Raw genomic sequence first — 20,729 nt, 5'->3', positions numbered from 1 at the left:
TATAAAAAAAAAAATGTATTCACTAGCAGGTGGCAGGTGGCTTAGTGGGTAAGAGCGTTGTGCCAGTAACCGAAAGGTCACTGGTTCTAATCCCAGAGCCAACTAGCTGAAAAATCTGTCTGTGCCCTTGAGCAAGGCACTTAACCCTAATTGCTCCTGTAAGTCGCTCTGGATAAGAGTGTCTGCTAAATGACCAAAATGAAATGAAATGAAATAACAGTAAGTCGCTCTGGATAAGAGCGTCTGCTAAATGACGTAAATGTATGTTTTAGATACTTTAGTCCCCAGAGGTCTTAACCTGGAAAAGGACTATAGTATGTTTTAGAGACTTTAGTCCCCAGAGGTCTTAACCTGGAAAAGGACTATAGTATGTTTTAGAGACTTTAGTCCCCAGAGGTCTTAACCTGGAAAAGGACTATAGTATGTTTTAGAGACTTTAGTCCCCAGAGGTCTTAACCTGGAAAAGGACTATAGTATGTTTTAGAGACTTTAATCCCCAGAGGTCTTAACCTGGAAAAGGACTATAGTATGTTTTAGAGACTTTAATCCCCAGAGGTCTTAACCTGGAAAAGGACTATAGTATGTTTTAGAGACTTTAGTCCCCAGAGGTCTTAACCTGGAAAAGGACTATAGTATGTTTTAGAGACTTTAATCCCCAGAGGTCTTAACATGGAAAAGGACTATAGTATGTTTTAGAGACTTTAGTCCCCAGAGGTCTTAACCTGGAAAAGGACTATAGTATGTTTTAGAGACTTTAGTCCCCAGAGGTCTTAACCTGGAAAAGGACTATAGTATGTTTTAGAGACTTTAGTACCCAGAGGTCTTAACCTGGAAAAGGACTATAGTATGTTTTAGATACTTTAGTCCCCAGAGGTCTTAACCTGGAAAAGGACTATAGTATGTTTTAGAGACTTTAGTCCCCAGAGGTCTTAACCTGGAAAAGGACTATAGTATGTTTTAGAGACTTTAGTCCCCAGAGGTCTTAACCTGGAAAAGGACTATAGTATGTTTTAGAGACTTTAGTCCCCCGAGGTCTTAACCTGGAAAAGGACTATAGTATGTTTTAGAGACTTTAGTCCCCAGAGGTCTTAACCTGGAAAAGGACTATAGTATGTTTTAGAGACTTTAGTCCCCAGAGGTCTTAACCTGGAAAAGGACTATAGTATGTTTTAGAGACTTTAGTCCCCAGAGGTCTTAACCTGGAAAAGGACTATAGTATGTTTTAGAGACTTTAGTCCACAGAGGTCTTAACCTGGAAAAGGACTATAGTATGTTTTAGAGACTTTAGTCCCCAGAGGTCTTAACCTGGAAAAGGACTATAGTATGTTTTAGAGACTTTAGTCCCCAGAGGTCTTAACCTGGAAAAGGACTATAGTATGTTTTAGAGACTTTAGTCCCCAGAGGTCTTAACCTGGAAAAGGACTATAGTATGTTTTAGATACTTTAGTCCCCAGAGGTCTTAACCTGGAAAAGGACTATAGTATGTTTTAGATACTTTAGTCCCCAGAGATCTTAACCTGGAAAATGACTATAGTATGTTTTAGAGACTTTAGTCCCCAGAGGTCTTAACCTGGAAAAGGACTATAGTATGTTTTAGAGACTTTAGTCCTCAGAGGTCTTAACCTGGAAAAGGACTATAGTATGTTTTAAAAACTTTAGTCCCCAGAGGTCTTAACCTGGAAAAGGACTATAGTATGTTTTAGAGACTTTAGTCCCCAGAGGTCTTAACCTGGAAAAGGACTATAGTATGTTTTAGAGACTTTAATCCCCAGAGGTCTTAACCTGGAAAAGGACTATAGTATGTTTTAGATACTTTAGTCCCCAGAGGTCTTAACCTGGAAAAGGACTATAGTATGTTTTAGATACTTTAGTCCCCAGAGATCTTAACCTGGAAAATGACTATAGTATGTTTTAGAGACTTTAGTCCCCAGAGGTCTTAACCTGGAAAAGGACTATAGTATGTTTTAGAGACTTTAGTCCTCAGAGGTCTTAACCTGGAAAAGGACTATAGTATGTTTTAAAAACTTTAGTCCCCAGAGGTCTTAACCTGGAAAAGGACTATAGTATGTTTTAGAGACTTTAGTCCCCAGAGGTCTTAACCTGGAAAAGGACTATAGTATGTTTTAGAGACTTTAGTCCCCAGAGGTCTTAACCTGGAAAAGGACTATAGTATGTTTTAGAGACTTTGGTCCCCAGAGGTCTTAACCTGGAAAAGGACTATAGTATGTTTTAGAGACTTTAGTCCCCAGAGGTCTTAACCTGGAAAAGGACTATAGTATGTTTTAGATACTTTAGTCCCCAGAGGTCTTAACCTGGAAAAGGACTATAGTATGTTTTAGAGACTTTAGTCCCCAGAGGTCTTAACCTGGAAAAGGACTATAGTATGTTTTAGAGACTTTAGTCCCCAGAGGTCTTAACCTGGAAAAGGACTATAGTATGTTTTAGAGACTTTAGTCCCCAGAGGTCTTAACCTGGAAAAGGACTATAGTATGTTTTAGAGACTTTAGTCCCCAGAGGTCTTAACCTGGAAAAGGACTATAGTATGTTTTAGATACTTTAGTCCCCAGAGGTCTTAACCTGGAAAAGGACTATAGTATGTTTTAGAGACTTTAGTCCCCAGAGGTCTTAACCTGGAAAAGGACTATAGTATATTTTAGAGACTTTAGTCCCCAGAGGTCTTAACCTGGAAAAGGACTATAGTATGTTTTAGAGACTTTAGTCCCCAGAGGTCTTAACCTGGAAAAGGACTATAGTATGTTTTAGAGACTTTAGTCCCCAGAGGTCTTAACCTGGAAAATGACTATAGTATGTTTTAGAGACTTTAGTCCCCAGAGGTCTTAACCTGGAACCACTAAAACAATTTGGGAGACAGGGCAATCATATTTTTTGTGAAGAGTCCATTCCCTTGGTAGTCCAGTTCACCGCCCCCCCCCACCCCATCCCCCCCTTCCCAACTTGTTGTTGTTTATTTTCCAATACCTAACATATTGAACATGTGTTATATAGCAATGGTTTTGCATCAATGATATCTACTGCAGTTGAAATATGATTGCCCTGTCTCCCAAATTGTTTTAGTGGTTCCATTTGTGTAATTGACCACTCGGTGGAGACATTGACCACAGTACCGCTCACCCTGAGGACCAACCTGTATAGTCCACCACACCCTCTCTCATTAGCACCACCAGCTGAAGAGAGTTTCTCCCTAATTGTGTTCCCCATGCAGGCCCTGCGCCACGAGGGTGCAAAAGGGGGAAATGGCATTGTGTCCATGGAGCACTTTAACAATTCCATGTCCAAGGAGGTCTGGGTGCAGTGTTGGGAATGATGGGCCCACCAAGCCTGAACCCCAGGACAGCCATACCACTGTCACCAAGCCTGAACCCCAGGACAGCCATACCACTGTCACCAAGCCTGAACCCCAGGACAGCCATACCACTGTCACCAAGCCTGAACCCCAGGACAGCCATACCACTGTCACCAAGCCTGAACCCCAGGACAGCCATACCACTGTCACCAAGCCTGAACCCCAGGACAGCCATACCACTGTCACCAAGCCTGAACCCCAGGACAGCCATACCACTGTCACCAAGCCTGAACCCCAGGACAGCCATACCACTGTCACCAAGCCTGAACCCCAGGACAGCCATACCACTGTCACCAAGCCTGAACCCCAGGACAGCCATACCACTGTTACCAAGCCTGAACCCCAGGACAGCCATACCACTGTCACCACTGTGACTCTGATTAAATGAACATGTCCAACATTCAGTCACAGACACACACACACACACAGACACACACACACAGACACGCACATACAGACACAAACACACACACACACATGCAGACACACACACGCACATACAGAAACACACACACACATACAGACACACACACACACACACCACAAACGTTCAGGTGTTTAGTTTTGCCTAGATGTTGTTTGGTTGAGAAAGACAATTTAGTGGAGGGGAAAATAATACAACATTTATTATGATTTCTGCCAAATGAAATGTTGAACATGGCAATGTTGCTCTCATGGTCTCAATAAAGTTGTACAATATTCAGTTGCATGTCATGATCTATGCCCTTTTTCATTCTGTTCCAATTCAGCCCAAGCCCTGTTCCAATTCAGCCCAAGCCCTGTTCCAATTCAGCCCAAGCACTGTTCCAATTAAGCCAGACCATGGGGTAAACTGGAACACTTCACTCCTTGTAGTTAAGACAACACCATTCATTTGCAGTTTGATTTACATATATAATAACCACACCCATTTGTAAAGGACAGATGTAGGTTGTTTGTAAGCTACCTGGGCGGCAGGTAGCTTAGTGGGTAAGAGCGTTGTGCCAGTAACCGAAAGGTCGCTGGTTCTAATCCCCGAGCCGACTAGGTGAAAAATCTGTCGATGTGCCCTTAAGCAAGGCACTTAACCCTAATTGCTCCTGTAAATCGCTCTGGATAAGAGCGTCTGCTAAATGACTAAAATGTAAAAAAATGTAAGTTTTGGACACACCACCATAAAGGATCTCTGAGAAACTGACAAAAAGGTGAAAAGTGTTACAACCATCTCCGGTCTCCCCTACATGTTCAACTTAATAGACATGTTTTCCATCTCAAGAGGTCAAATAATGCAAATGTCTATAGTGCCTGTTAAGTGCAGGCCCGGCGCCACCAGGGGGCAGAAGAGGGAAATGCCCCCTTAGTTGGAATATTGTGCATCCTCAGTTCTGTATCCCTATTCTGTCCCACAATCTGCCCCCTCCGCCATGCCCAACCCATTTGTTGTGTATGCTTCATTCATGCAACTCCCTTGCACGCATCATACCTACGTCATACACATTTTACCGGTTAGAGGGGCGGGGTCAATTTGACCGTTTAGGTTTACTTTCAAAGTTACGTACTACAAAAAAAAAAAACATTCACCACGCAGCTGGATGGAATGTAGCTAATGTTAACAGTTAGGTAGGTAGCTGATAGTATGATGGATATTAGAAAGTGGCTTCTCCAGGGCACAACGGCAGCATCGGATCAAATCGGGTGGGGAGGAGGAGAAGCCTGCCACATAGAGGCCAAAGGCAAGGCTGCTGGTCGACGCTAATCACCGAGGCCAAGGCCGCTGAGCCGACGCTTATCACTGAGGCCAAGTCTGCTGAGCCGACACTAATCACCGAGGCCAAGGCCGCTGGGCCGACGCTAATCACCGAGGCCAAGGCCGCTGGGCCCAGCAGCAAAGGCACCTGCGAAACCGTTTTGCAGCCTGGTGACATAGGAGGTAACCAACCCGAGGAGGGGCCTGCAGCCTGGTGACATAGGAGGTAACCAACCCGGCCTGCAGCCTGGTGACATAGGAGGTAACTAACCCGAGGAGGGGCCTGCAGCCTGGTGACATAGGAGGTAACTAACCCGAGGAGGGGCCTGCAGCCTGGTGACATAGGAGGTAACTAACCCGAGGAGGGGCCTGCAGCCTGGTGACATAGGAGGTAACCAACCCGAGGAGGGGCCTGCAGCCTGGTGACATAGGAGGTAACCAACCCGAGGAGGGGCCTTCAGCCTGGTGACATAGGAGGTAACCAACCCGGCCTGCAGCCTGGTGCCATAGGAGGTAACCAACCCGGCCTGCAGCCTGGTGACATAGGAGGTAACCAACCCGGCCTGCAGCCTGGTGCCATAGGAGGTAACCAACCCGAGGAGGGGCCTGCAGCCTGGTGCCATAGGAGGTAACCAACCCGAGGAGGGGCCTGCAGCCGCCAAGACCAAACCTAGCAGCAGCACCGCCAGTATATTACAAGCACCGGCGCCTCCGTTAGTGCCTGAAGACCTCGGTGATGAGGAGCCAGCGCAGGTTTGTCTGGGGAAATACCCAACCCGCCTGTACTGTGGGAGAAAACTGACATTTTGTAGCACGTGGTTCAAAGGCAGAGAGTGACTGCTGCAAGGCAGATGCAGTTTGATGAGTTATGGGAGAAATACAAGCACACGGACACCCCCGCTGCAAGCAAACGGCAAAGAGTAGTGAGTAGTAATCTGAAAGAATATGTGGTCGAAACAAAACAATGGGCCAGCTAGAAGAGGACAATGAGAGGGAGTGTAACAGACTGTTTTTCAGCACTCTGGATGCTGTACTGGGAGAAATGTCAGCAAGATTTAACCAACGAAACAGCCAACTTACCTTGCACTCAGAGAATGAAACCTTTATGGATGTGGAAAAAGTGGAACCACTGCTGGACTAAATCTCAGGAGATTTTGTGGAAACTGAGTTTACTGTCGCACGCCAGTTTCTACAGACTGAAATCGCCCGATCTGGAGAAGAAAAATGAACAATGCAGAGCATTTTGGAGAGATTCTCCGGGCCTCTAACAGCAATGTCTACTGTGATGATGGCATTGAAGCTGGGATTAACATTTGGAGCATCCACGGCAACTTGCGAGAACTCTTTTTCAACATAGAAAAACGTATTCAGTGAGCACAGACGGAGCATGTTGCAGAGGAGGAAAGCGCAGCTGATTCAACTGGCATTTTAGAGGGATCTTACAAGCAAATTCCATGGGGAGTGGAAGGAGAGACTGCTGAGGAGGTTCAACACAGCATCAAGGCGGCTGCAACTCTTTTGAATCTGGGTAAGAACAGGCAGCCTGGCTGGGCTTGTAGTATTGAGTTATATGATAGCTTTTGGAAATGCGTGGCAAACGCCAGAAATAGGCATAGACGTGATTTTCTTTATTGGCCTTGCTGCCAAGTCTACTGCTTGATTTCTGTGATTGGATTGGAAAAGTTTGGATTGTTTTTAATGTTGTTTTATAATGTAGAAGAGGTGCTTTGTATTACATTGATGAGGGTGGGCAGACCTTGACCAATGGTTGAGTAACGATGTAGCTATAGTGTTGCCATTAACAACTCGTTGCTATGGAATACTAATGTCTCTGTTATCATACGCAGCGTAGGACGGCACTCTAGTGGGAAGACAGCTTGGTAGCTGCGTCCAAGCTGCATTGGACCGATAAGTCCTGCTAGTGCATTCTACATTATTGTTTGCTTTCCGCGATTGGAAATGCATTGTATTGGCATGAGGAAGGGTTATTACGGTAATTAGCAACTGTTTTGCATTGGATTGGCATAAGGAAGTGTTATTACGGTAATTAGCAACTGTTTTGCATTGGATTGATGGGTATTTTGCATGTAGCTGTGTAGCGTTGTCATAACTTGCAATTTCTGGAGCCGGTTATGAATTGTCCACGTTTGTAAAGCGGTGCAGTAGCCTGTATTCTTGCGGCAAGACAGCCGTGCGTGGCTGCAAATACATTGTGTGTAATTGTACTATCGATTATTATCCACCCTGTGTTATCAGCAAGTGAAAATAGTTGTGCCCTCTTAGTAATTTCCGATGCCCCCTTGCCGAGTTAATCCTGCCGCCGGGCTTGGGCTACAGGTGAAATAAATGATGGTGAATGTGCAAGGTGATGAGATTGATGCTCCTTTCCAATAAATATCGAGGGTCTTATTCTGGTGACATGTTGATCGATGCTTGGCTGCTAATGAAGGTAGTTATGTGGCACTACATTAGATCACTCAAATATGGTATCCTTGCGCGCTGCAGGATACATTCAGAGTAAGAATTAGTGATTAGTCCGGAGTCCCGGCTAGTGCTGCGGCTGACCCCCTTAAATACCTGCCGCCTCAGTACATCCACCTCTTCCTTTTCTCACCTCATTCATTTGTCTTGGAGATGAGAGGCTGATGGTTGACAGAGGAAAAGGAAACCAGGTAGAAAGAGGAGGATACAGGGCATTCAGAAAGCATTCTGACCCCTTGACTTTTTCCACATTTTGTTACGTTACAGCATTCTACAATTGATTAAATAAATAACAGTCCTCATCAAATCAAATCACATTTTATTTGTCACATACACGTGTTTAGCAGATGTTATAGCGGGTGTAGCGAAATGCTTGTGCTTCTAGCTCCGACAGTGCAGTAATATCTAACAAGTAATATCTAACAATTTCACAACATATACCCAATACACACAAAACTAGTAAGGAATGGGATTTAAGAATATATACATATATGGACAAGCAATGACAGAGCGGCATTGACTAAGATACAGTAGAATATTATAGAATAGAATACAGTATATACATATGAGATGAGTAGTGCAAGATATGTAAACATTATTAGTGGTTAATTAGTCTGTTTATTCCACTGATTCATATTGATACCAGTCCATTCATTGGCTGTAAAAGTGGGTAAAAACAGAAAAGCATATAACTGTAGCTATGTGGTCTTTACTTGAGTGTGTTTCAGCAGGGTGAGGTCAGAGAGATGCTTCCAAGTCAGTATTTTTCTGAACTCCTAAAATCCTTTTTACAATCTGATGGGATGAATGTTCAACCCCATTTAAATGACCATAAAGTCTATATAGTACCTTTAAGTTAAGACGTCACAGATCTGTTCATGGCAAAGCAGTTCAATTAATGATATTAATTGATTCTTAAAGAATATAACTTATAAATCATGAGCCTCATCTTGAGGAGTCACCTGTGACAGTATTCATAAAGAGTAGGAGTACTGATCTGGGATCAGTTTTGCCTTTTAGATCATAATGAAACAGATTAGATGGACAGGGGGGGACCTGATCCTAGATCAGCACTCCTCCTCTGGGAAACTGCATGTATGAAACCGAACACATAGTCGTAGTCTAGTTACAGCAGGTGGTTACTGCCATCTAGTGGAAGATACCAATAAAACACTTTTATCAGGGTGTGGAGACGGCTGAGATGAAACAGAACATGGAAAAGCCTTCATTTCTCAGAACAAAGAATAGACTGACGAGTTTTAGAAGAAAGTTCTTTGTTTCTGGCCATTTTGAGGCTGTAATCGAACCCACAATTTCTGATGATCCAGATACTCAACTAGTCTCAAGAAGGCCAGTTTTATTGCTTCTTTAACCAGCACAACAGTTTTCAGCTGTGCTAACATAATTGGAAAAGGGTTTTCTAATGATCAATTAGTCTTTTAAAATGATCAACTTGGATTAGCAAAAACAACGTGCCATTGGAACACAGGACTGATGGTTGCTGATAATGGGCCTCTGTACGCCTATGTAGATATTCCATAAAAAATCAGCAGTTTCCAGCTACAATAGCCATTTACAACATGAACAATGTCTACACTGCAGGAGGAAGAATGGTGTTCCTGATTTTCAGAAGAATTCCCCTTTTTTCTTTATAGCTTCAGATTGAGATTGTTGTTATTCTCCAATATGTTTTTCTTCAGTGAGCCACTCTGGATTCTCCAAGGGGAAAACTCCCTCTATTCTCCACTAGAGAGTTGGAGCTCCATGCTTTTGCTGGGAATTGTCCACTGTTGGTGTACATTTATTTGGTCCCCAAAATACCAAAATAAAAAGGTGTATTTGTCTAGTTTTACCTGAGTCCCCAGTTAGCATCCCTGTGGCTCATTTAAAAGTTTCAACAACAAAAAACGTACTCCTGACGTTTCACCACAATAGGCTTCTTCAGAAAATGGGACAAAAAGTACCAGCAGGTGTTTACTGTCATCTAGTGGAAGATACCAATAAAACACTTTATTATCAGGAAGGGGAGACGGTTGAGCTGAAACAGAAAGTAAAGTTGTTCTTTTGTACAGGATCCATTTTGAGACGACCGCGCCGAAAACACCATATGGAGAGAACTGAAAAATAAAGTGAGTATTTCTGAACAATAATCTATTCTAATGGACAGAGTAAGAGAATGAATACCTGGAATGAGATATTACTAGTTAGTAGAACTGCTACTTGAGCTTAGTTGCTGACAGAAAGCAGTTTTCAAAGTGTTATCACATGTTATCAGTCAAACGTCTGGTAAAGATGGTGGAGGAGCTTTTAAATGATAGGGTTTTATGTTTATCTCAGGGTTTCTCAATCCTTTTGTTCTTGCCCAGCATTTACACACCTGATTCAACTAATCATCAGATAATTTAAGACAGTTGAATATTTGAGGCATACAAATGAACATTCTCAAATTAAAACCTTTTGGATTTGTAGGCCTGTTTACAATTATTAAAGGCCTACAGTAATTCACATTTTGGAGGAAAAAAAGCACAGCTAAACCTGGTGGACATTTAATTTAAGGACCAATGGAATGGTCTAAAACGTGCCAACTCTGCTCACCCGGGGAGCCGGCCAATGGAAAACTAATTTACCCAGTCACCGTTATAACTTTATTTCCTTATTTGAAATTGAAAGTGACTTTGTAGCCTACGCAGTTACAAAATGTCTGTTCAAACTGTGGCGCATATGGAACATTAGAACAGTGGTGGAAAAAGTAAAGATTCCTTAATAGAAAATGACTCAAGTAAAAGTGAAAGGCACCCAGTAAAATACTACTTGAGTAGAAGTCTAAAAGTATTTGATTTTAAATATACTTAAGTATCAAAAGTAAATGTAATTGCTAAAATATACTTAAGTATCAAAAGTAAAAGTAAAGTAGGAATAATTAAAATTAAAATTCCTTATATTAAGAAAACCAGACGGCACCATTTTCTTGTTATTTTCATTTATGGATAGCCAGGGTCACTTTCCAACACTCAGACATCATTTTTATCACTTACAAAGGAAGCATGTGTTTAGTGAGTCTGCCAGATCAGAGGCAGTAGGGATGACCAGCGATGTTCTCTTGATAAGTGCGAATTGGACCATTTTCTGAATGTAACGAGTACTTTTGGGTGTCAGGGAAAATGTATGGAGTAAAAAGTACATCATTTTCTTTATGAATGTAGTGAAGTAAAAGTAAAAGTTGTTAAAAATATAAATAGTAAAGTACAGATACTTTAAAGTATCTTTACACCACTGCATAAGAAGATGGATAAATGTGTTGATTTTGAAAGAAAGACGGGCAGATTCTGCTAGGTAGGCTACAAACTATTATAAAGTTAGGTCGTCATCACAGTAGGTTTGAGCTACAGTAAGATGACTTACCAACCTGATGGTCTCCGTTGGAAATGTTGTGGAAAATGTTGTACACTCAGTGTATTAAAATATGTAACATAAACAACAAATGATATGCTCAGATACACAAAATACATCTGGTTTCAGATCTAGAAGATTCTCCTCTTCAATAGTAATATCATCAATTCTGACCAGTAACTTACCTGGGGTCAAAGGTCCCTGATTTATCACTAAAATGTAAAGGATGATCCATAGAGAAGTCACTCTTCATGGACAGATGACTGGGTACTGGAGAGACTGATCTCATAGTTTGGTTGGAGATTCTGGAAAACATAATAAATGACCATGAAACTAAATTTTAAACTATATCAAAATTATATTTCAATAGATAAAATACATGACATAAAGCATTAAAATATCTGCCATTACATAAATCAACAAACATGCAGCTCTAGCAGGGCAGGAATTTGACGAACTGACTTGTTGGAAAGGTGGCATCCTATGACGGTGCCACGTTGAAAGTCACATATGCATCGTTTTTCAAAACATAGTGAACCTGGAGGCAAAAAGCGAACCCCACATTCTAACTAAATGTTGTTTATTAGCACTCAAATCTATCAATGGCATTTTCGGTTACAATTTGGTGAAAGCCCCAAAGCGTTCAGAAAGCCTCTCATTCCCACCACTAGTGGACACCCCCATGAGTGTCTTTCAGAACCCCTCCTAAAACCACCTGTTTCGTTTTGGTTGTTGTTAGTGACTCTTTGTTAGGTCTATTGTTGAGGAATGTAACAATGTTCATGTGATTAAATTAAATCACCCGACTGTTTGGATATGTCTGTTAGTAAATTTTTTATTTCTAAGAGATCATGAGTAAAAGAGAACAATTGAAATTCTAGAATGAGTTGTCACTGTGTTCACCACAACCAACATGCTGCATCTCTGTTTAGGGGTCAGTGCTCTAAAATGAGTCTCTCTGGGGAGAGAGAGGAAGGGGTCCCTGCCTCTAAAATGAGTCTCTCTGGGGAGAGAGAGGAGGGGGGCCCTGCCTCTAAAATGAGTCTCTCTGGGGAGAGAGAGGAGGGGGGCCCTGCCTCTAAAATGCGTCTCTCTGGGGAACATGACACCAAAGCTAAGAGGTGAGATTACAATTTTATGAAGAATTTATTAATTTTATTTATAAAATAAATAGCTATTTTTGATGAATGCACTTACAGTAAATCACTCTGGATTAGAGTATCTGCTAAATCAGGAGTTCTCAATCCGGGGTCAGCGGAGGTACTGCAGGGGTTCTGCAGCACCCTGACTGGACTCGTTGCAATGTAAAACATTTGATAGAATTTTAATACGACACAACCACTTTGCCTACTCTTCATTATTGCCTAATATCATGGAATGCATTTTTTTTTTACCAATTCTGATGGTTGTTACAAGCGGAATTTTGACAATATTACCGTTATACCAACACACTCTTCACACCCGTTTAACAACTCTAAATAGCTTTGGCATCGTAGGCATCAGGGTCCCTTGCCAATAATGTTGCCTACTACGTTGCATACAATGTTCATTTTCATCGAACACATATTTCGCCCTAGATGCCTTCAATTGCCCAATTTATAGCCTTGGCCAATTTAGGATTATTTTTTAACAACGTGATGTTGCGCTCCAAAGGGATAACTTGAAAAAACATGATGTAGGTAATTAAATAATCAAAAGAAAAGCGTGTTTATTATACACTTAGAAAAGAAGGTTCCTTATAGAACCAGAAATGCTTCTATCACTTCCTTAATATATGGAACCACTAAAAGTTATGTATATTTTTGGGTTCAGTGAAGAAGAACCTCTAGAGTTCTGATCAACGAATGGTGATTGTTTTGAGGATGTGAACCCAGCAGCCTTCCAGTGGTCAGATCAAGCCCGCCCGTTTTTTTCCAGTGCCCGGCCCGGGATTCGAACCAGCTACCTTTCTGCCATAGGTCCAACTCCTGCCACAGCTCCAACTCCTTAGCCACTGGGCGAAAACCTGAGTTACTCTTCAGAAATAAGCATGAGTTAATATGCCAAAATGAAGACAACATGCTATGCAGACATTAATGGTATCACTTATACATAATTATTATACAGAAATCATTGTCAAAAGCACAAGACATATGGTTGCATGTAGGTCTATATTATTTATGGATTGATCATATAGAAATATAAAAACATTATTTTAACTACTCCAAAGCAATTACATGTGGAGAAGGAACCACTGACTCGCTGCATTATTCTATAGTATTATCAAGACACCTGCTGTTAACTCTTAACTGGTTAGGACAGCTCATGAGGTGTCCTAAATATCTGCCGACTAGGTGGGACTAGAGGCTTCATGCATAGCTTTAATTTATACCCATACGAGTAGAAGTCTTTATTCTCAGCACTTATACAACCAATGTTCTACTCTGAGACACTTTGTGGATATGGGCCCAGATCTCAAAATATTGTTATAAAAAAACTTTGAATGTTTGTTTTACATATAAAAATAAATAAATGAATATTACTAATGTAAGCCACTGTAAAGACTGGGTTTAGTTTATTTTGTGGCACTGCTCATGTTCGCGTTCTGGAACTGTCCGCGTCCACGTACAGAACTGTCCGCGTCCACGTACGGTTTGGCGCCAAACATGTTGTCCAGTTACGCGCAGAGTGGTCTGAGGTGATGTTGGGGAATAACGACGGAGTTCGTTACAGTGTTGAGACGCCGAAGTTTATTGTTCAATTTGCTTTTTTGCGTAATGGTCAGTGACAGTATGAGTGTAGCCAGATCCTTTTCACTCGCTATCCTTGTTTAATTGTGTGGTTCACCGGATTCGTCATCATCCTCGAGGGACAGACGAACGACCTGCTAGCTATCCAAGCTAGTCGGTACAGCTAGCTAAGCTAGCTACTCTACCAGCAGCATCCTAGTTATCCTAGCCACCACTACATCATCACTGGCTGCCTGCATTTCTTGTGGACCGATGGAGATCCTTGGTTGTTTCTTCCACCTGTTAAATACCGTGGAGGGCTTCTCCCTCTCTGGTTGACGAATGCTGGCTACCTACCATCCCTCTGTCCGGTTTTCCTCTCTTCACTAGATGGACGGTAACTTTAGTGTTTAACCCCTCTGTGTCCAAGGACTGAATATTTTGAATATTATTTTCGGGGCGCCTCAAGTTACATTTTTTACAACGTTTATTTCTGATCAAATTAGTTCATTGCATCCGCCATGGAGCCCAGTTTCATAATATTACCTTCTATCCCTGGTTATGAAGTAATCGCGAAAAAACAGGCCTTATGTTTGGGCATTTTTCACCCTACCAGCTCCTATTAGTTCTATTGAGCTCCGTGACACCGACTCGCCTTCAGAACGTTCTATTCCCAGCCCATTGTTCTGCGTCACAATGCCAGCTTCACTATTGTTATCGATGAGACCTGCCTGCATTAACCCTGTTGGTTTACCTCAGGTAACTTATTATTAACAAGGTTACGGCTACTTGGTGAGCGTTAACCCTGTAGGTTTACCTCAGGTAACTTATTATTAACAAGGTTACGGCTACTTGATGAGCGCGCTCAATGTTTACCTGAGGACATGTTGTGGTGAGCCACAGTCTAAGAGGTGTTGTCTGACGCAAAGCCATCAAACGTTAAACATTTTCACATTTAGTTAACTATATATATATATACTATTTATTTAGATGGGTGACATTATCTGCCAAAGTAACACCACTGTAGATAAAGAAGAGCTCTCCAGTAGGCGAACCAAAGCATTCAAAGGCCATTTTCTCAAAATTGAGGTTACAAGTTTATCATCTTTCAAAGCAGAATTACTTTCCCATTGTTCCTCAACTGTAGTGTATGATATACCTTTTTCTAGCTGAGTCTCTACTTTTATCCAATGTAAAAAACACAATTTCACATTTTGCTATGTAACTGAGCCGGTCAGTCACATTTGACTGTGTAAAACCTAGCAGTACTACTTATTTCTCTGCGAGTGAGGCAGATATATAGCATTTAGCAAAAAAACATGATTATTTGTCTCTCTAAAATGAAACCATCAAGGTCACTCACCACCTTCCGGAGACATTTGAAACCCCTTTAACCCCCAGGATAAAGTAATTTCTACCCCCCCTTAATCCACCCCTCCCAAAAAAAAACACTGGTGAATGCACCAATTTGTAAGTCGCTCTGGATAAGAAAATGTAAATGTAAATACATGTCTGTCATTGAATGCCGTGATTAGCTAGTGAAAAAACACACAATCTCTTTCATAATTTCTTTAAACAATAAATGCTAATTTACAAACATTTCTGAAAATGAATATATCTAGCGTTTTGGAATGAAACTCTTGTTATGTTTCCCCATCTGAGCTCAGAGTAGATGAGAGACGTAATGTTTGTCTCTGCTGTGTTGAAGCCCAATCAAGCAGGAGAGACCAGCCTCCCCTGTACCCAGCTGTGTGTCCATGAAGAGTGACCAGTCTATGCGTCAACCTATAGAGTTCAGAGAGGGAGACTTTTCTACTGAACAAAGGTAAGAAGAACTCATGGGTCATGGTCAGTGAGTTAAACAACACTGTCTCTAGTCATTTCTCCTCTCCCATTTTACCATTTATTTTTGTTGTTTTCATAATCCATAGGCTAATCCTTTTTCCCATTTTCATAGTCCTTAAACAATATTAAACTAACACAACATTCCCTCCCTGTGTGTGTGTGTGTGTGTGTGTGTGTGTGTGTGTGTGTGTGTGTGTGTGTGTGTGTGTGTGTGTGTGTGTGTGTGTGTGTGTGTGTGTGTGTGTGTGTGTGTGTGTGTGTGTGTGTGTGTGTGTGTGTGTGTGTGTGTGTGTGTGTGTGTGTGTGTGTGTGTGTGTGTGTGTGTGTGTGTGTGCACTCCCTGGATGAGGAAATGTAATCTTATGTTTTGTCCCCAGAAACCAACAGCAGAGATCAGAGTCAGAGTCAGAGATTCTCAGTGGTCAGTCTTCCCAGAGTCATCAAACAGACCTGGCCTCCATATTCAGTGTATGTGGTCCTGTTATGTACATTTGTTTTTGTTTACCTCAAGTAAAGTTGATTTGTCAATCATTCATTAATATGTTAATGAGAAAGCATTTAGTCTCTTTCTTAACTTATTTACTTGATTTATTTCAGTTGCTTGAAGAGAATATTATGACATTTGTGAAGAACGAGCTGAAGATGTTCAAGAGGATTCTTAGTCCAGAACTCCCAGAAGGCTTTGAGAGTCAGAAGCAGGATAAGGAAGTGGTGGATGCTGAAGATGAGAAGCAGGAGAGCAGTGCCAGAGAGGGGGCTCTGAAGATCACACTGCACGTCCTGAGGAAAATGAACCAGAAGGAGCTTGCTGACACACTGGAGAAAAGTAAGAGCTGTCTGCCTCATGTTGAATGCTGTTTTAGAACATTTAAAAGCTGTAGCTAAAGTACAGCTAAAATAGCTGTGTAACTCAGTGATATTGTAGCAGCCTTAACACAACACCTAGTGACCTCATAAAGTAGCAGCAGGGATGTGTTGTGGTGATTAATTTAGAGAGAGAGAGAGAGAGAGAGAGAGAGAGAGAGAGAGAGAGAGAGAGAGAGAGAGAGAGAGAGAGAGAGAGAGAGAGAGAGAGAGAGAGAGAGAGAGAGAGAGAGAGAGAGAGAGAGAGAGAGAGAGAGAGACAACATTAATAATACTTATATTAATAATAAGTATAATAAACAATATAATACTTTTATTTACAATTTTATAACAGTCCTAGAATACTGTAGGCATTAAAACAGATGTAATATTAATATCCTCTGTGTTATTTCTTCATTTAGATGAGCTTGCTGTGATTTGCCATCATGAACTCAAATCTAATCTAAAGAAGAAGATTCAATGTGTATTTGAGGGGATCGCTAAACAAGGAAACCCAACACTTCTCAATAAGATCTACACAGAGCTCTACATCACAGAGGGTGGAACAGGAGAGGTCAATAATGAACATGAGCTGAGACAGATTGAGACAACAACCAGGAAACAAGCAAGACCAGAGACTGCAATCAAATGTAATGACATCTTCAAACCCTTAACTGGACAAGACAAACTTATCAGAACTGTGCTGACAAAGGGAGTCGCTGGCATTGGAAAAACAGTCTCTGTGCAGAAGTTCATTCTGGACTGGGCTGAAGGAAAAGCAAATCAGGATGTCCAATTTGTATTTTCATTCCCTTTTCGGGAGCTGAATTTGATGAACAGGGAAAAACACACATTGATTGAACTTCTCAATCACTTCTCAATGGAAACCAAAGAATCAAGAATCTCCAACTACGACAAGTACAAAGTTCTGTTCATCTTTGATGGTCTGGATGAGTGCCGACTGCCCCTAGACTTCCAGAAGAACAAGATCTGTTGTGACGTCACAGAGTCAACCTCAGTGGATGTTCTGCTGACAAATCTCATCAAGGGAAATCTGCTTCCCTCTGCTCTCCTCTGGATAACTACCCGACCTGCAGCAGCCAATAAGATCCCTTCAGTGTGTGTTGACCAGGTGGCAGAGGTACGAGGGTTCAATGACCCACAGAAGGAGGAGTACTTCAGGAAGAGATTCAGAGATTCAGAGGACCTAGCCAGCAGAATCATCTCACACATAAAAACATCAAGGAGCCTCCACATCATGTGCCACATTCCAGTCTTCTGTTGGATTTCTGCAATAGTCCTTGAACACATGTTGAAACACAAGACAGAAGAGATGCCCAAGACTCTGACTGAGATGTACACACACCTTGTGGAGTTTCATACCAAACAGAAGAATGAAAAGTATCTTGGGAAAGAAGAGACAGGTCCACACTGGAATAAAGAGAGCATTCTGTCACTGGGAAAACTGGCTTTTCAACAGCTTGTTGAGGGCAATCTGATTTTCTATAAAAAAGACCTGAAGAGGGCTGGCATTGATGTCAATGAAGCCTCAGTGTACTCAGGATTGTGCACACAGATCTTTAAAGAGGAATGTGTGCTGTACCAGGACAAGGTGTACTGCTTCGTGCATCTGAGCATTCAGGAGTTTCTGGCTGCTGTATATGTGTTCCTCTCATTCATCAACAACAATGAGAATCTAATGGCCAAACCTCAATCAATGTTCAGCTACTTTTTTGCGCAGTCCAGAGACAAGCCTGAAGTTACTGTCTACAAGAGTGCTGTGGATAAAGCCTTAAAAAGTGAGACGGGAAACCTGGACCTGTTCCTCCGCTTCCTTCTGGGCCTCTCACTGGAGTCCAATCAGAAGCACTTACGAGGTCTACTGACAAAGACAAGAAGCAGCTCACAGAGCCATGAAGAAACAGTCAAGTACATCAAGGAGAAGATCAGGGAGAATCCCTCCCCAGAGAGGTGCATCAATCTGTTCCACTGTCTGAATGAACTGAATGACCATTCTCTAGTGGAGGAGATCCAAAGCTACCTGAGATCAGGAAGTCTCTCAGAAGCCAAACTGTCACCTGCACAGTGGTCAGCTCTGGTCTTTGTGTTGCTGACTTCAGAAAAGGAGCTGGAAGTGTTTGACCTGAAGAAATACTCCAGATCAGAGGAAGGTCTTCTGAGGCTGCTGCCAGTGGTCAAAGCCTCCAGAGCTGCTCTGTGAGTACATAAAATGACATTTAAGTACTAATCATCAGGAAGAAATATTCAGTTTAGAGAAATATATGTATTATAATATGTATATGATATATTAAATTGAAAAACTTACTGAATCAGTGCATTGGTGTTCACATTTGTATAACAATATGACCATGCAATTCAAGGAGACGGAAGATGAATCTATATGTTGTTTTAGAGAATAAAACAAAAGCATCTGCCATTGTCCTTCTACACTACTGGTGTTAAATTAACAGTGTGTTTGTGAAATCATGATGATCTCTTTGTCAGGCTGTCATTCTGTGGAGTCACAGAGAAAGGCTGTGCTTCTCTGGTCTCAGCTCTGAAGTCAAACCCCTCACACCTGAGAGAGCTGGATCTGAGTAACAATGACCTGAAGGATTCAGGAGTGAAGCTGCTCTCTGCTGGACTGGGGAATCCCCACTGTAAACTGGAGACTCTGAGGTCAGTATTCCTGTAGTTGGTCAACAAGTGATAACTGTTCACCAGATCCACATGTGTTTACCAGGCACACATAGTCCACACCATATGTGTTTGGACAGTGAAGCTTACAGTTTTAAATTTGGACTTGAGATAGAATGTTTCATATTAGGTGACAGTACAGAATGTCACCTTTTATTTGAGGGTATTGACGAATAACTAAAACTGAATGGTGAATAATGTCCTGTCATTTTGGAGTCACTTCACTTGCATTTTCAGTAAGAATAGAAGATGTTTCTGAACACTTTTACATTCATGTGGATGCTACCATGATTATGAATAATCATGAATGAATCATGAATGATGATGAATGAGAAAGTTACAGAGGAACAAGTATCATACCCCCTCTGTTATTGGTAATGGTGAGAGGTTAGCATGTTTTGTTGTAACCTCTGTAACTTTCTCACTCATTATTATTCATGATTCATTCATGATTTTTATTAATCATGGCATCATCAGGATTAATTTAGTATTGTTTAGAAACATGTTATCTTCTCACTTAGACAGAAAATTACTCCAGTCATCATCCACCATTCAGTTACTATTGGACAAAACATAACCCAAAAAACAACCAAAACAAACTGCAAATGCAACCAACGAGTTTGGGACCAAATACTATACTTTTGGCTACTTTAATATACTATAAGTGAATTGGTCAGAATACTTATGACTTCTTCAAAAGTGGGGGACTAGATACATAAAGTGCTTTCATTTCTAAATGGTGAAACAGATATGTATTAAAATACCCTAAAATAAAAGGTAACATTATATACTGTCACCTCATATGAAACATTTGATCTCAAATCCAAAATGCTGGAGTACAGAGCCACATTTAAAATGTTAGCTTCACTGTCAAAATAGATATGGTGTGGACTGTATACTCAATACAATCTAAATCTGATACCTCACTGTCTGTCTTTTGACTGATACTGCTTTTTAAACTGCTCTGGTCAGTCTACTCAAATAATTGTACTATACATGTTTTTCTCTACAAGCAATATTATGATAATTTCTAATAATGATACATCAATTTATGAATAGATTAGGCAGGTTTCAGGACACTGATATATCTGAATATGTTGAAAAAATATACTGCCACTATTTTCACCACCAAAGAATAGCAGTGAGGTTTTAATATGATTTGACTCTTTGCAGGCTGTCAGGCTGTCTAGTCACAGAGGAAGGCTGTGCTTCTCTGGTCTCAGCTCTGAAGTCAAACCCCTCACACCTGAGGGAGCTGGACCTGAGCTACAATCACCCAGGAGACTCAGGAGTCAGACTGCTCTCTGCTGGACTGGAGGATCCACACTGCAGACTGGAGAAACTCAAGTATGTAGAGGGTTTATGTCAATGTTCATATCAGACATGTTGGAGCTATCAGGCTAGTTAAGACAAATATTCTGACCACCACTTGGACTAAGTTATATAAAGACTGTGTGTGTGTGTGTGTGTGTGTTTGGTGTGTGTGTATGTGGTGTGTGTGAGTGTGTGTGTGTGTCCAGTTTGTGTGTGTGTGTGTGGTGTGTGTGTCCAGAGTGTGTGTCTGTGTTTGTGTGTGTTTGTGTGTGTGTGTGAGTGTGTGTCCTGTGTGTATGTGTGCCACACATACACTGGACACACACAGACTGGAAACACACACAAACACAAACTGGACACA

The 20,729-nt window shown here is 41.5% G+C and overlaps 1 protein-coding gene across 1 annotated transcript in view; it reads left to right on the top strand.

Annotated features, from left to right (window-relative positions):
• Nucleotides 1-9,623: 9,623 nt before the first annotated feature.
• The window catches only part of LOC311140725 (NLR family CARD domain-containing protein 3-like), a gene marked incomplete at its 3' end in the record, with an annotated part of 199,674 nt that continues 188,568 nt past the window's right edge, over nt 9,624-20,729 (top strand). The window contains exons 1-6 of the mRNA XM_084175925.1: nt 9,624-9,700; nt 11,894-12,082; nt 15,378-15,494; nt 15,892-15,982; nt 16,112-16,340; nt 16,780-18,574. Coding sequence (XP_084032051.1) covers nt 11,910-12,082; nt 15,378-15,494; nt 15,892-15,982; nt 16,112-16,340; nt 16,780-18,574 — 2,405 coding nt within the window. The 5' untranslated portion in view covers nt 9,624-9,700; nt 11,894-11,909. The remainder of the gene's footprint in view (nt 9,701-11,893; nt 12,083-15,377; nt 15,495-15,891; nt 15,983-16,111; nt 16,341-16,779; nt 18,575-20,729) is intronic.

This window comes from Coregonus lavaretus (assembly GCF_964263955.1).
Source record: "Coregonus lavaretus genome assembly, chromosome: 2".
In the NCBI taxonomy this organism is placed as follows: domain Eukaryota; kingdom Metazoa; phylum Chordata; class Actinopteri; order Salmoniformes; family Salmonidae; genus Coregonus; species Coregonus lavaretus.
The sequence above is the reverse complement of the archived record's forward strand: the minus strand, read 5'-3'. Positions and strand labels throughout refer to the sequence as shown.